This window comes from Thalassophryne amazonica, chromosome 4 (assembly GCF_902500255.1).
Source record: "Thalassophryne amazonica chromosome 4, fThaAma1.1, whole genome shotgun sequence".
NCBI lineage: Eukaryota > Metazoa > Chordata > Actinopteri > Batrachoidiformes > Batrachoididae > Thalassophryne > Thalassophryne amazonica.
The window spans coordinates 144,452,112-144,468,076 of NC_047106.1; the positions used below are offsets into that span (position 1 = coordinate 144,452,112).

The 15,965-nt window shown below is 43.6% G+C and overlaps 1 protein-coding gene across 1 annotated transcript in view; it reads left to right on the forward strand.

Annotated features, from left to right (window-relative positions):
* gal3st2 (galactose-3-O-sulfotransferase 2) overlaps nt 1-15,965 on the forward strand; it is a 127,608-nt gene that overhangs the window by 53,320 nt on the left and 58,323 nt on the right. The window contains exon 3 of the mRNA XM_034168876.1: nt 5,131-5,248. Within this exon, the coding sequence (XP_034024767.1) occupies nt 5,131-5,248 (118 nt within the window). The remainder of the gene's footprint in view (nt 1-5,130; nt 5,249-15,965) is intronic.

The window sequence follows — 15,965 nt, forward strand, 5'->3', positions numbered from 1 at the left end:
ACGGAGAGTGGAGAGTCCACCTCCACCTCTCGTCAACAACAATCAAGAAATGTAGGAAGGTGAGTACTTATCCTACTTCGTCCAATACGGTCTTCAGCTGACCGAAGCACAAGCAACACAGTATTAATTCTCAGAATAATACAACTGGCTGAGTTCGTTACCTCTTTGGTAAGGCGATATCTCGGCAAATGAGGTGGAGATGCTGTCCTGCTGATATACCTCCTTATTGATTGGGATCAGCTGTCTCCAGTGATGGGTGACAGCTGTCATCCTGGCTGCTCCCGTAAGCCCGCACTCCAGGCAGGGCGCCCTCTAGTGGTGGTGGGCCAGCAGTACCTCCTCTTCAGCGGCCCACACAACAGGGGAGATCAATCACTAATGATTAAATGCAGAGTGCTGCATACAGAGCAAAAAGAGAAAGAAACACTCAGTGCATCATGGGAACCCCCCAGCAGTCTAAGTCTATAGCAGCATAACTAAGGGATGGTTCAGGGTCACCTGATCCAGCCCTAACTATAAGCTTTAGCAAAAAGGAAAGTTTTAAGCCTAATCTTAAAAGTAGAGAGGGTGTCTGTCTCCCTGATCTGAATTGGGAGCTGGTTCCACAGGAGAGGAGCCTGAAAGCTGAAGGCTCTGCCTCCCATTCTACTCTTACAAACCCTAGGAACTACAAGTAAGCCTGCAGTCTGAGAGCGAAGCGCTCTATTGGGGTGATATGGTACTATGAGGTCCCTAAGATAAGATGGGACCTGATTATTCAAAACCTTATAAGTAAGAAGAAGAATTTTAAATTCTATTCTAGAATTAACAGGAAGCCAATGAAGAGAGGCCAATATGGGTGAGATATGCTCTCTCCTTCTAGTCCCCGTCAGTACTCTAGCTGCAGCATTTTGAATTAACTGAAGGCTTTTCAGGGAACTTTTAGGACAACCTGATAATAATGAATTACAATAGTCCAGCCTAGAGGAAATAAATGCATGAATTAGTTTTTCAGCATCACTCTGAGACAAGACCTTTCTAATTTTAGAGATATTGCGTAAATGCAAAAAAGCAGTCTTACATATTTGTTTAATATGCGCTTTGAATGACATATCCTGATCAAAAATGACTCCAAGATTTCTCACAGTATTACTAGAGGTCAGGGTAATGCCATCCAGAGTAAGGATCTGGTTAGACACCATGTTTCTAAGATTTGTGGGGCCAAGTACAATAACTTCAGTTTTATCTGAGTTTAAAAGCAGGAAATTAGAGGTCATCCATGTCTTTATGTCTGTAAGACAATCCTGCAGTTTAGCTAATTGGTGTGTGTCCTCTGGCTTCATGGATAGATAAAGCTGGGTATCTTCTGCGTAACAATAAAAATTTAAGCAATGCCGTCTAATAATACTGCCTAAGAGAAGCATGTATAAAGTGAATAAAATTGGTCCTAGCACAGAACCTTGTGGAACTCCATAATTAACTTTAGTCTGTGAAGAAGATTCCCCATTTACATGAACAAATTGTAATCTATTAGATAAATATGATTCAAACCACCGCAGCGCAGTGCCTTTAATACCTATGGCATGCTCTAATCTCTGTAATAAAATTTTATGGTCAACAGTATCAAAAGCAGCACTGAGGTCTAACAGAACAAGCACAGAGATGAGTCCACTGTCTGAGGCCATAAGAAGATCATTTGTAACCTTCACTAATGCTGTTTCTGTACTATGATGAATTCTAAAACCTGACTGAAACTCTTCAAATAGGCCATTCCTCTGCAGATGATCAGTTAGCTGTTTTACAACTACCCTTTCAAGAATTTTTGAGAGAAAAGGAAGGTTGGAGATTGGCCTATAATTAGCTAAGATAGCTGGGTCAAGTGATGGCTTTTTAAGTAATGGTTTAATTACTGCCACCTTAAAAGCCTGTGGTACATAACCAACTAATAAAGATAGATTGATCATATTTAAGATCGAAGCATTAAATAATGGTACGGCTTCCTTGAGCAGCCTGGTAGGAATGGGGTCTAATAAACATGTTGATGGTTTGGATGAAGTAACTAATGAAAATAACTCAGACAGAACAATCTGAGAGAAAGAGTCTAACCAAATACCGGCATCACTGAAAGCAGCCAAAGATAACGATACGTCTTTGGGATGGTTATGAGTAATTTTTTCTCTAATAGTTAAAATTTTATTAGCAAAGAAAGTCATGAAGTCATTACTAGTTAAAGTTAAAGGAATACTCAGCTCAATAGAGCTCTGACTCTTTGTCAGCCTGGCTACAGTGCTGAAAAGAAACCTGGGGTTGTTCTTATTTTCTTCAATTAGTGATGAGTAGTAAGATGTCCTAGCTTTACGGAGGGCTTTTTATAGAGCAACAGACTCTTTTCCAGGCTAAGTGAAGATCTTCTAAATTAGTGAGACGCCATTTCCTCTCCAACTTACGGGTTATCTGCTTTAAGCTGCGAGTTTGTGAGTTATACCACGGAGTCAGGCACTTCTGATTTAAAGCTCTCTTTTTCAGAGGAGCTACAGCATCCAAAGTTGTCTTCAATGAGGATGTAAAACTATTGACGAGATACTCTATCTCACTTACAGAGTTTAGGTAGCTACTCTGCACTGTGTTGGTATATGGCATTAGAGAACATAAAGAAGGAATCATATCCTTAAACCTAGTTACAGCGCTTTCTGAAAGACTTCTAGTGTAATGAAACTTATTCCCCACTGCTGGGTAGTCCATCAGAGTAAATGTAAATGTTATTAAGAAATGATCAGACAGAAGGGAGTTTTCAGGGAATACTGTTAAGTCTTCTATTTCCATACCATAAGTCAGAACAAGATCTAAGATATGATTAAAGTGGTGGGTGGACTCATTTACATTTTGAGCAAAGCCAATTGAGTCTAATAATAGATTAAATGCAGTGTTGAAGCTGTCATTCTCAGCATCTGTGTGGATGTTAAAATCGCCCACTATATTTATCTTATCTGAGCTAAGCACTAAGTCAGACAAAAGTTCTGAAAATTCACAGAGAAATGAAGTAATGAAAGGTTCATTTCTAAGAATTTTAATTTGTGTTTTTGCCACTCCAGAAGACACTGCACACGACACCTGGCTGAATCTTTACAAAGATGCTGGAATAATCAGGTCTAAATTGAGATTTTACCAAATGGTATTTAACAAACAAAAAGCTTTAGTCACTTCCGAGTCGAGTAGTGCTGGTTCTGTGTCGTAGAAAAGTGCCTTTACTGAAGCTTAGGGATAAAAGCTGGCGATCACTTCAGTATTTCTTTACTTTCCTGTTGATTTACTGCTGATGAATTATACCTTAGGTGTAGTTTTTTTTTTAGACTGATTCTGCTCTTATCTCTCTGTCCGAGGTACAGATAGCAAGACAGCGACTGAACACAGGATGCCAGACTAACCGACTGCACGCTGCAGTCTGCGTTTTGAATGGCTATTGCAGCAGGAACAGGCCCACTGACGGCGTGACCCCTGCTGGGTGACCCCTGCTGGTGGCATAACCTCCTGCATGGACTTCTCATTAAATACATGTTCCTCATGTTGTTTTGAATTCCTGTTTTCTGTTTCTTCACCTTTGTAAAAACGTTTCGAATGTTTGAATGGTCTAAGCAGAAGGTCACCCCTTTGAGTCTGGTCTGCTTGAGGTTTCTTCCTCAGTATCATCAGAGGGAGATTTTCCTTTATGCTGTTGCCTGTGTTCTTGCTCTGGGGGTTGGTAAGGTTAGACTTTACTCGTGTGAAGTGCCTTGAGGCAATTTTGTTGTGATTTGGCGCTATATAGGTGAAAATAAATAAGATATTCCATTCCTTGAGCGTGTGCAGGTTTCGGTCTGTGTGAAGGTGAGCAGATGTTCTGTTTGTGTGGGAACTTTTTGGACTTCATGCATGTGAGCAGAATATTCCATTCCATGAGTGTGTATGGGTTTGGCTTTGTGAGAATGTGAGCACATGTTCTGTTCTGTGAGCGTGTGCAGCTTTGGATCTGTGTTGCGAGCAGTTGTTCTGTTCCGTTCTTCTTTGCAGGTTTAGGTCTGTTTGAATGCAAGCAGATGTTCTGTTCTTTGAGTGTGTGAAGGTTTGTGTCTGTGAATGGGAGCAGAATGTTTCTTTCCTTGAGCATTTACAGGTTTAGTCTGTGTGAATTTGTGTGGATGTGTTCTGAGTGTGTGGATTTTGAGTCTTTGTGAATGTGAGCAGATGTTCAGTTCTGTTCATGTGTGCAGGTTTGGGTTTGTGTGAATGTGAGCAGATGTTCTGTTCTTTGAGTGTGTGAAGGTTTGCGACTGTGTGAATGTGAGCAGATGTACTGTTCTGTGAGCATGTGCAGGTTATGTCTGTGTATGGGAGAGGATGTATCTTTTGTCAGTGTGTGCAGGTTTGTGTCTATGTGAATGGGAGCAGAATGTTTCTTTCCTTGAGCATTTACAGGTTTAGTCTGTGTGAATTTGTGTGGATGTGTTCTGAGTGTGTGCATTTTGAGTCTTTGTGAATGTGAGCAGATGTTCAGTTCTGTTTGTGTGTGCAGGTTTGGGTTTGTGTGAATGTGAGCAGATGTTCAGTTCTGTTTGTGTGTGCAGGTTTGGGTTTGTGTGAATGTGAGCAGATGTTCAGTTCTGTTTGTGTGTGCAGGTTTGAGTCTTTGTGAATGTGAGCAGATGTTCAGTTCTGTTTGTGTGTGCAGGTTTGGGTTTGTGTGAATGTGAGCAGATGTTCAGTTCTGTTTGTGTGTGCAGGTTTGAGTCTTTGTGAATGTGAGCAGATGTTCAGTTCTGTTTGTGTGTGCAGATTTGAGTCTGTGTGAATGTGAGCAGATGTTCTGTTCCGTGAGCGTGTGCACGTTTAGTTCTGTGTGAATGTGAGCAGATGTTCTGTTCCGTGAGCGTGTGCAGGTTTGAGTCTGTGTGAATGTGAGCAGATGTTCTGTTCCGTGAGTGTGTGCACGTTTAGTTCTGTGTGAATGTGAGCAGATGTTCTGTTCCGTGAGCGTGTGCAGGTTTGAGTCTGTGTGAATGTGTGGAGATTTTTTACTTCTGTGAAACCCGAGGTGCTGGCGTCAGAACACAGTGCTGCTGTGTGAATGCGAGACGCTGTGAACGTGGCACACTAATTGTTTCTGCTCTGTCTCAGGTTACAAGACACTGCTCAGGGGGGTTTCTGGTAAATTCACCAGCGGGGACCTGGTGGCCATCATGGGTCCGTCTGGAGCCGGCAAGTCCACCCTGATGAACATCCTGGCTGGATACAGGTCAGTGGGGAAACAGCGTGGGCACCCCCTGTCTGTAGGCCGTCGAACCACACAGAGGAATCGAAGCAGAGTGCAAAAACGCTTGTGTGATCTTCACGGGCTCTGAGCGTTAAACCATCATCCGAGCCGGTTTGACAGACACAACGTCTGCTGGGACTCTGAGTTCCCAGGTCACAGATGGCTCCTTTGACAGGAAGTCCCACCTGGAAGAGAGTCTGTCTGAAACTGATCCCCTCTCAGGAACCGCTTCACTCGTTTGCACACTCAAACCAGATCTTTTATGTTTTAATTTTATTTTTCTGTTATTAATGATGAGTTGTTTTTTTCTGTGTGAGTGAACTTTTAGAAGGTTTAACTTTAAACATGACACACATGAAAACCTCAAAGGGAAACAAAATGTCATTTTTATACAGTTTTACACTTTTTATAATTATCTGACTGTATCAAGACATTTTCGATTTAAAATCTGCTCCATGAACATTAAAACTTTTTTTTTTAAAGCAGTTTGACATGTCTGACTGTCCCTTCAGGGTCCAGGAGTGTCTGCCCTCCATAGGTTTTTCTGCAGAGACCTGGGACGGGTGATATGAACCCGTAACCGGGCGTCGCCTTGTTGATAGCACTGACTGTGGCGGCGTCACGTCCGACCCGTGAATGGATGAAGACTGGACATGCCCATGTGTCTGAGTCTGAACCAGATAAACCAGCAGACTAATCTCCCTTTGGATATTTAGTCCATCAGATTTTTGGGGTCTCCACGGTAGTTTTCATTCAAAGTTATGAGCAGCTTATTTCCTCAGTAATTGTGTGTTAACCGACCTAACGGATCAGGCTAGCAATAGCTGCTAAAATTGCTAACACAATAAGCATATAACCAGGGTTGCCAACTGTTACACATCTGGCCTGACACTCACACTTTCAGCATCAATCTCATGCTCTCACGTACAAGCAAAAAAATGTCACGCCAAAATAAAAATTTTTCCTGTTAATTTTTTGTTGATGACTAGATTTAGACCAGACCCGATCCCAGCACATTGTTTCTTAATGAAAAGAGAGGAGTTTAAGGCACACACCTGAAACAGCTGTTAACATCTGCTGAGAGCGCTCTGACTGCAGGATTTTCTGATTGCTGATTCGCTGAAAACATTGCAGCTGATTCATCAGCTGTGCGTGAAGAATTCAGGGAGAATTTGAGCAAAGCTTTGAAGCTTGCTTCTGAGTCGGTCACTTTTTTGGCTACAGACTTCAACATGTTGCAAACTAGGTCATTTAAAGGACATGTCGTACGTTAATGTCCTAGTTAGCAAGTATTCATGATTTTATGTCTATCCATGTACATGCACTAAAAAAACCTGCTCACTGATGTATTTTATAGCTAAATTATTACTGACAGACAAACAGAAGCGTTTTGAGCCACTGAGCCAATATGAAGCAATTGTATTGAAATGGTTCAGTGTTTGGAAGCACTCATACACTTAAGTATGGGCGACATCTGCTGGCCAATCTTTAACATAGCACTTGCATGAAACAATGAAACAGCACTGTTATGTACGTTATAATTGTATTATAATTTGATTGTGCCATCATAAAATACTGTATGTAATAGAGATTTGGGGGCTTCAGAAGGCTTTTATTTAAAAATAACATCATTTCAGCAGCTTGAGTCTGTATCTTCTCTACAGTTTTGGAGAAGACCCTCCTCTCACACGGCACAGGAGCTGCTGGCATATGAAGACAGATTTTGTCCAGCTTGTAAAGAGTTGGATAAACAGCTGCCTCCTATCTCTCCTTGCAAATTCACTGCAGAAAATGGTTCTGGGGAGCATTAGCATGGCTAAAACCCTTCAGACCCCCCAGTCATAGCTCTCTTAACCCCCAGCCATTTTAAGCATTTTTCTTTATTTGCCTCTCACACACCTGTAGATGAGCTTGCTGAAATTTTTCATATAAAGGAAGGAGGATGGAGAGGAGAAGAATCAAGCAATTTCCCTTCTATTATTATTTTTATTAGTAAACAATTTTTTTAAAATTAGTGTTCGGGTTATCAAAAAATTTCTGCACACCCTATATGCACGCAGTCTCACTCCAGCCAAAGTGCCAAAGTTGGCAACCCTGAAGCAACATTAAAGACGACCAGAGTTTCACTCAGCGTGAGTATTACAGCGGAGACGTCTTCAATGAATTAAACAGTCCAAAGGACAGACAGTCTCCACGGCATGGAGCGATATTATGAGAGGCGGAGACACTGGGCTCAGCAGCTGTCACTCAGAGCAACCCTGCCGTTAATTATCCATAACTTTATGACTTAAAACATCTTAAACTAAGAAGTTTGAAAAAATACTCACCCCACATACAGTTGTCATGGAGACGGAAACTATCTGTAGAGACCAAAACCATTTCAGTACCAATCTGTAAACATGTTTATTTTTGCTCTGAAGTTGTCCATTTTAACATGGACTTGAATGGGAACCTGCTCACTTTTGAAGCCTCAAGTGCCTAATCAAGGAACTGCAGCTTTTTCTTTTTCCACCAGTTCCTCATCTGAGACCATCCAAACGCACCTCTTGATTCTGCCACATTTCAGTCATCCGCAATTTAAGATACGTACCTGTTTTAGTCTTATGACTATGTGTTGCATATCAAGATGTTCACAACAATTTCAGCTTTAGCATATATCTAGAACACTATTTGTTCAAATATTTTGTCTCTAAAGCTGAAAAAAATTAACCATTTTTCATAAAGTCTCTCAACTTTACACATTTCTGTGGCAGTTATTATAGCAAGTAACATCTTTAGGAAAACTATTTAACAGGTGTTTTATATACGTGTGGAGCAGAGCAACAGGAGAAATTAATCTTTCAGAACACCCCAAACAGCTGATCTAAGCTTGGCAGGTTTACTGAAGTCGTTCATGATTTACAAAATAATGATATTTGGCATTATTTTCTTCCCTCTACAGTTCATAATATCATTAAATGATTCAAGCAATCGGGAAGAATTTCAGTGTGTCAAGGGCAAGGGTGCAAGCCTAAAGTGAACACCTGGAATCTCTGATCCCTCAGACAGCACTGTGTCAAGAACAGTCATTCATCAATAGCTGATATAACCACAGGGACAAGGGACTACTTTGGGAAACCTTTGTCAGACACTCCAATCCAGAGTTAGATTCATAAATGAGACTTCAAACTTTACTGTGCAAAACAAACAAACAAACAACAAAACAAAAACAAACAATAACAAAAAAACAAAACAAAACAACAATAAGTCTTATGTTAACCTTGTCCAGAAGCGGCATGAACGTCTCTGGGCTCAGAGGCATCTGGGTTGGACGTCACACAGTGGAAATGTGTACTGTGACCAGACAAATCAGTCTTCTAGTAGATCTTTTTTGGAAGGAGTGACTCCATGTACTTCAGACCAAACACAAAAAGGACCATCCAGACTATTATCAGCAACAAGACCAAAGACCAGGGTCTGTCCTGGTCAGGGGTTGTGTCAGTGTCCCCGGCAAAGGCAGCATTAGTGCAGAAAAATCAAATTGAGATTTTAGAGCAACATGTGCTGCCTTGAGGACAACGTCTTTACCAGGGACGTCCATGCATTTTTCAACAAGACAATGCAAAACCACAATCTGCACACATTACAAAGGGGTGGCTGCAGAAGAAGAGAGTGCCGGTACTGAAATGGCCTGTCTGCAGTCTCGACGTGTCCCCAACAGAGAATGTGTGGAGAATATTGAAATAAAAAATTCAAACAACGACAACCCCAAACTGTTGGACACCTTAAGACATGCTTACAGGAAGAACAAGACAAAATAAGATCTGAAAGGCTTCATCGTTTGGTGCCCTTTTTGCCAAGTGTTGTGAGAAGGGATGGCAACATAAAGTGCTAAATGCTTTCACATTCAAACTTTTTTGTTTCAGGCCTGAAATGCAGGACTGGATGTGCAGTATATTCATTAACCAAATGAAGCAGCAGGACCTTCGTGGCCGGGACGACGGTGGGGGATCGAACCCACGCGGCTCGCACCAAAAGACCGTTCCTCTACCAGGTCAGCCAAAGGGGAACTCCCCGTTAGCCAAGCTAGCGGGAACGTCTTTTCAATTGGGACCTGGGACATTCCTCCCGCTACACATCTCCCCACCATTTTTGACTTCGTCCCGAAGTCACAGGTGCATGTTAGCATACTCTGTGACCCACATCCTGTTTGTGATGCCAGATTGAAGCAGCAGGACCTTCGTGGCCGGGACGACGGTGGGGGATCGAACCCACGCGGCTTGCACCAAAAGACTGTTCCTCTACCAAGTCAGCCAAAGGGGAACTCCCCGTTAGTCAAGCTAGCAGGAACGTCTTTTCAATTGGGACCCGGGACTTTCATCCCACTACACATCTCCCCACCATTTTTGACTTCGTCCTGAAGTCACAGGTGCATGTTAGCATACTCTGTGACCCACATCCTGTTCGTGACGCCAGATTGAAGCAGCAGGACCTTCGTGGCCGGGACGACGGTGTGGGATCGAACCCACGCGGCTCGCACCAAAAGACCGTTCCTCTACCAGGTCAGCCAAAGGGGAACTCCCCGTTAGCCAAGCTAGCGGGAACGTCTTTTCAATTGGGACCCGGGACATTCCTCCCGCTACACATCTCCCCACCATTTTTGACTTCGTCCCGAAGTCACAGGTGCATGTTAGCATACTCTGTGACCCACATCCTGTTTGTGATGCCAGATTGAAGCAGCAGGACCTTCGTGGCCGGGACGACGGTGGGGGATCGAACCCACGCGGCTTGCACCAAAAGACTGTTCCTCTACCAAGTCAGCCAAAGGGGAACTCCCCGTTAGTCAAGCTAGCAGGAACGTCTTTTCAATTGGGACCCGGGACTTTCATCCCACTACACATCTCCCCACCATTTTTGACTTCGTCCTGAAGTCACAGGTGCATGTTAGCATACTCTGTGACCCACATCCTGTTCGTGACACCAGATTGAAGCAGCAGGACCTTCGTGGCCGGGACGACGGTGGGGGATCGAACCCACGCGGCTCGCACCAAAAGACCGTTCCTCTACCAGGTCAGCCAAAGGGGAACTCCCCGTTAGCCAAGCTAGCGGGAACGTCTTTTCAATTGGGACCCGGGACATTCCTCCCGCTACACATCTCCCCACCATTTTTGACTTCGTCCCGAAGTCACAGGTGCATGTTAGCATACTCTGTTACCCACATCCTGTTTGTGATGATCTGCTTCTGGTTGGGGTAGACCCGGATATATTTATTCACTGTGACAGTGTCTATGCAGTGTTTGCAAAACTTCTCTCACAGACAAGATCCGCCCTTACAGAATCCCAAACAACAGACACAGTTTTTTTTAAAGCATTTCATAGGCGTGGCAATGGCGGACCTTATTTTGCAAAATCCTGCTCTTATAGGCCCCAGTGGGCATTCAAGGGAGGTCCCACCCCCTGCGCAGGACCTGCATAATAACGGAATAAATACAACCCCAATTCCAATGAAGTTGGGACATTGTGTGTAAGTCCCTTCGGCTGCTCCCTTGTTTGCACTCTGGGTCGCCACAGCAAATCCAAGGTGGATCTGCATGTTGAATTGGCACAGGTTTTATGCCGGATGCCCTTCCTGATGCAACTCCACATTACATGGAGAAATGTGGCAGGGGTGGGATTTGAACCCGGAACGTTCTGCACTGAAACCAAGCGCATTAACCACTTGGCCACCACCCTGTGAAATTGTGTGAAATGTAAATAAAAACAGAATACAATGATTTGCAAATTCTCTTCAACCTATATTCAACTGAATACACCACAAAGACAAGATACATGTCCTTTGACCTCCACATTAGAAATATTATGACGACTACTTTCTTCCACCTGCGAAATATAGTGAAGATTCGTCCCATCCTGTCTATGGCTGATGCTGAGACCCTCATCCATGTGTTTGTCTCTTCTAGATTGGACTACTGCAATGTTCTATTTTCTGGTTTACCGCAGTCCAGCATTAGGGGTCTCCAACTGGTTCAAAATGCTGCAGCCAGACTTTTGACATGAAGCAGAAAGTTCGACCACATTACACCCATTTTGGCATCTCTTCACTGGCTTCCTGTCCCAGTGAGATCAGATTTTAAAGTTCTGCTACTAGTGTATAAAATTATTCATGGACTGGCACCTCCCTACTTAGCTGACCTAATTAAACCTTAAGTACCGGCCCGGGCTCTGCATTCTCAGGGTGCAGGACTACTTTGTGTCCCTAAGGTGAATAAGAAGTCTGCAGGTCACAGAGCTTTCTCTTATCGTGCCCCTGTTCTGTGGAATGATCTCCCTGCATCAATAAAACAGATTCTGTGGAGACTTTCAGGTCCAGACTTAAGACACACTTATTGTCCCCTTCGTATGTCTAGCATACTGGTATAGTTTTGTCTTATGCTTTTTACTCTTTTAAATTCATTTTTAGTAAACAGAGCGTGCCACGGACTCAACTTTAACTAAATTATGGGTCTGTTAGTGAAGCTTAGGGCTAGTGGCCAGCGATCACCTTAGTATTTCTTCTGTTTTTCTTGTTGTTTAATGCTGACAAATTATACAGTATTTGTTGTCTTTCTGATGCCTGATTCAGTTTTTTCTCTCTGTTTAAGGTGCAACTCCATCCAGAGATGGGTGTGGTATTTGTGCTGGAGACCCTCCTGTCCTGTGCACCAACAGTATTTCCTGTATCTTTGTTTTGTGAATTGTTTTGTAATTTGTGTCTGTAGCATGGCCAATGCAGAGGGTCACCCCTTTGAGTCTGGTCTGCTTGAGGTTTCGTCCTCAGAGGGAGCTTTTCCTTACCACTGCTGCTCTAGGGATTAGTAAGGTTAGACCTTACTTGTGTGAAGCACCTTGAGGCAACTCTGTTGTGATTTGGTGCTAAATAAATGAAAATAAATTGAAATTGAAAGGACCAAAAATTTTCAATGTTAACATTAGATTTCATTAATGGGACACTCTAAGTCTTCAGAAAAATATAATTTCGTAGAGTTGTGTATGTGTGTGTGTGTGGGGGTGGGGGGGGTGGGGGGTGCACGTATATCCATGTTGGCCCATGGATTTTAGATTCATCAAATCATCTCATTTGAGATGAATCTGCCCTTTGTTGAAATGCTAAACAACAGCAGCCAAAAGAAAAAAACTACACGCTGTAAAGGACCAGGGGTTTCATGTGCACAGACTTGTGTGGATTTCCTACTGAAACATGGCGTACGCACAAAAAAAATTCAGAAGTATCAAAGTGTGCGTACACATGGATCCAAGCACGTTCCATTTGTACATCCCAATTAATGTCCAACTGAGTGTACATGTAGACGTACAAAGTTCCTCCCTTTGCACACCCACATTTAAATATGCATATTTATTTAAATAGGTTCTGGGAGCCTGGCCTCCCTCTCCATCAGATCATTCCACATGAACACAGAAAAGAAATTATACCGAGTGTGAGCTACGGATGAATGAACATGACGTGGAGACACATAGGGATAGTTTATTTGGTCCCCTGTCAAACGGAATAAATATGAAATAGAAAAGAAGTGCATGGGAATGTGTGTGTGTGTGTGTGTGTGTGTGTGTGTGTGTGTGTGTGTGTGTGTGTGTGTGTGTGTGTGTGTGTGTGTGTGTGTGTGTGTGTGTGTGTGTGTTTGAAGCTGTAAACGCTGTGGGCTCAGATCAGCGCACACATACTGTACTTAAAAACATGAGGTCTGTGACATTCACAACTTTACATACACATTTACTGACAAATACTGAACACAGGGAGACAAACGGGGTCTGTTAAGAATCTGCAGCTCAAGTTTCACTATCAAGAAAAGATCACACATTAATAACAATAACAAAAATCATATTTGAATGTGCACATGCCCAAATGTGCCCGCGCTGGTTTTCGTTCAGAACAGTTACACAAATAAACTACTTCCTCACCCAACAGCCATCCATCACACAGCGTGCCAGCCTCCAGCCTCTTCCCAACCCAACCCAATGCATTTGTGCATCACATGTGATTTGAACATTAATGGAATGAAAAAGTTTTCTATTAACAAAAACAGTGATGTACCTGGATAACATTGCATTCCACACAGATGGCATGGCTCGGCTCAAGGTTGACTGGCACACTCCTGACCAATTGGCCAGCTCTCGCTGGAATGCCCCTGTTGCCAGGAAGCCCAGCATGGTCAGCACCTGTGTGGGCACAGACAACCCCTGGGTCCTCACCGTATTACGCTCTTGGCTGGCCACAGTTCTGCATACAACTCCAGCAACTCTGGCCTTGGTAAATGAAATCAGCTTATGAGCCAATTATCATCATTTGCAAATAAATCCTTGTGTTTCCCAAATACACACTCGCGTCGGATTGTACCATATGCAAGGTCCTGCAACATCGCTAACGCAGCCACTGTTAGTGCCATTTTCCTCATCACTTTGTGCGTTAATTGGGCAATGCAGTTTGAGGGCAGGTGATAAAGGGTTAAAATATGATGCATATGACACAATAATCCTACATCCGGGGACAGACAGCCCTCGTATGTCCCCATCAGAAACACGGCACTTTGAGTTTTTGCGCAAAATACACATAAACAAAGTGAAAATGCACAGAAAACGTGATGATGCGGTGGAAAGTGGTTTGTTTATGACCTGGAGCTCAAACATGTTGAGGCAGTTGTACAGGTGAGAGGCCACTTACTGACATGACCGCTCCCATTTCCCGTGTCTTCCCTTCTCTACTGGGAACTGAAAAAAACTGCACTTTTGCATGACTGCTTTGGTGGTTGCAACCAATAAATAAATAAATAAATAAGCAGACCTTTTTTCCGTGTGAAGTGATGCTGTGTTTGTGTTGCGCAATGGCAGGTTGTCCCCGGAAGTCGTCAAAACTGCAATATCACACAGAGGTTCAAACGTGACTGTGCTGCCCATCATGAGTGTGTCTCTGATGTGCACATCACTCTGTTGACTTCCTGTTTTCAAACTATTAACAGTTCCCAGCCTCACCTCTACATGTCAGCAGTGGAACAACAGCTGTAGAAACGTGCATAGAAACATCCCCTTTGGCTGACCTGGTAGAGGAACGGTCTTTTGGTGCGAGCCGCGTGGGTTCGATCCCCCACCGTCGTCCTGGCCACGAAGGTCCTGCTGCTTCAATCTAAGCTTCACTAACAGACCCATAATTTAGTTAAAGTTGAGTCCGTGGCACGCTCTGTTTACTAAAAATGAATTTAAAAGAGTAAAAAGCATAAGACAAAACTATACCAGTATGCTAGACATACGAAGGGGACAATAAGTGTGTCTTAAGTCTGGACCTGAAAGTCTCCACAGAATCTGTTTTATTGATGCAGGGAGATCATTCCACAGAACAGGGGCACGATAAGAGAAAGCTCTGTGACCTGCAGACTTCTTATTCACCTTAGGGACACAAAGTAGTCCTGCACCCTGAGAATGCAGAGCCCGGGCCGGTACTTAAGGTTTAATTAGGTCAGCTAAGTAGGGAGGTGCCAGTCCATGAATAATTTTATACACTAGTAGCAGAACTTTAAAATCTGATCTCACTGGGACAGGAAGCCAGTGAAGAGATGCCAAAATGGGTGTAATGTGGTCGAACTTTCTGCTTCATGTCAAAAGTCTGGCTGCAGCATTTTGAACCAGTTGGAGACCCCTAATGCTGGACTGCGGTAAACCAGAAAATAGAACATTGCAGTAGTCCAATCTAGAAGAGACAAACACATGGATGAGGGTCTCAGCATCAGCCATAGACAGGATGGGACGAATCTTCACTATATTTCGCAGGTGGAAGAAAGTAGTCGTCATAATATTTCTAATGTGGAGGTCAAAGGACATGTATCTTGTCTTTGTGGTGTATTCAGTTGAATATAGGTTGAAGAGAATTTGCAAATCATTGTATTCTGTTTTTATTTACATTTCACACAATTTCACAGGGTGGTGGCCAAGTGGTTAATGCGCTTGGTTTCAGTGCAGAACGTTCCGGGTTCAAATCCCACCCCTGCCACATTTCTCCATGTAATGTGGAGTTGCATCAGGAAGGGCATCCGGCATAAAACCTGTGCCAATTCAACATGCAGATCCACCTTGGATTTGCTGTGGCGACCCAGAGTGCAAACAAGGGAGCAGCCGAAGGGACTTACACACAATGTCCCAACTTCATTGGAATTGGGGTTGTATTTATTCCGTTATTATGCAGGTCCTGCGCAGGGGGTGGGACCTCCCTCGAATGCCCACTGGGGCCTATAAGAGCAGGATTTTTGCAAAATAAGGTCCGCCATTGCCACGCCTATGAAATGCTTTAAAAAAAACTGTGTCTGTTGTTTGGGATTCTGTAAGGGCGGATCTTGTCTGTGAGAGAAGTTTTGCAAACACTGCATAGACACTGTCACAGTGAATAAATATATCCGGGTCTACCCCAACCAGAAGCCCTGGATGACAAGGAGGGTCCAGCGGCTGCTAAAGGAGAGGAACACCACCTGCAGGTCTGGCAATAGAGACCACTACAGTGCGGCCTGAGCCAACCTGAAGAGGGGCATCAGGGAAGCCAAGGTGGACTATAGGAGGAGAATAGAGGACCACCTGAGTAGCAACAACAGCAGGCAGGTGTGGCAGGGAATTCAACATCTATCCAACTACAAGACCAACCTTGGAGCTGCTGAAGGTGACCCCGGGCTGGCAGAGAAGCTGA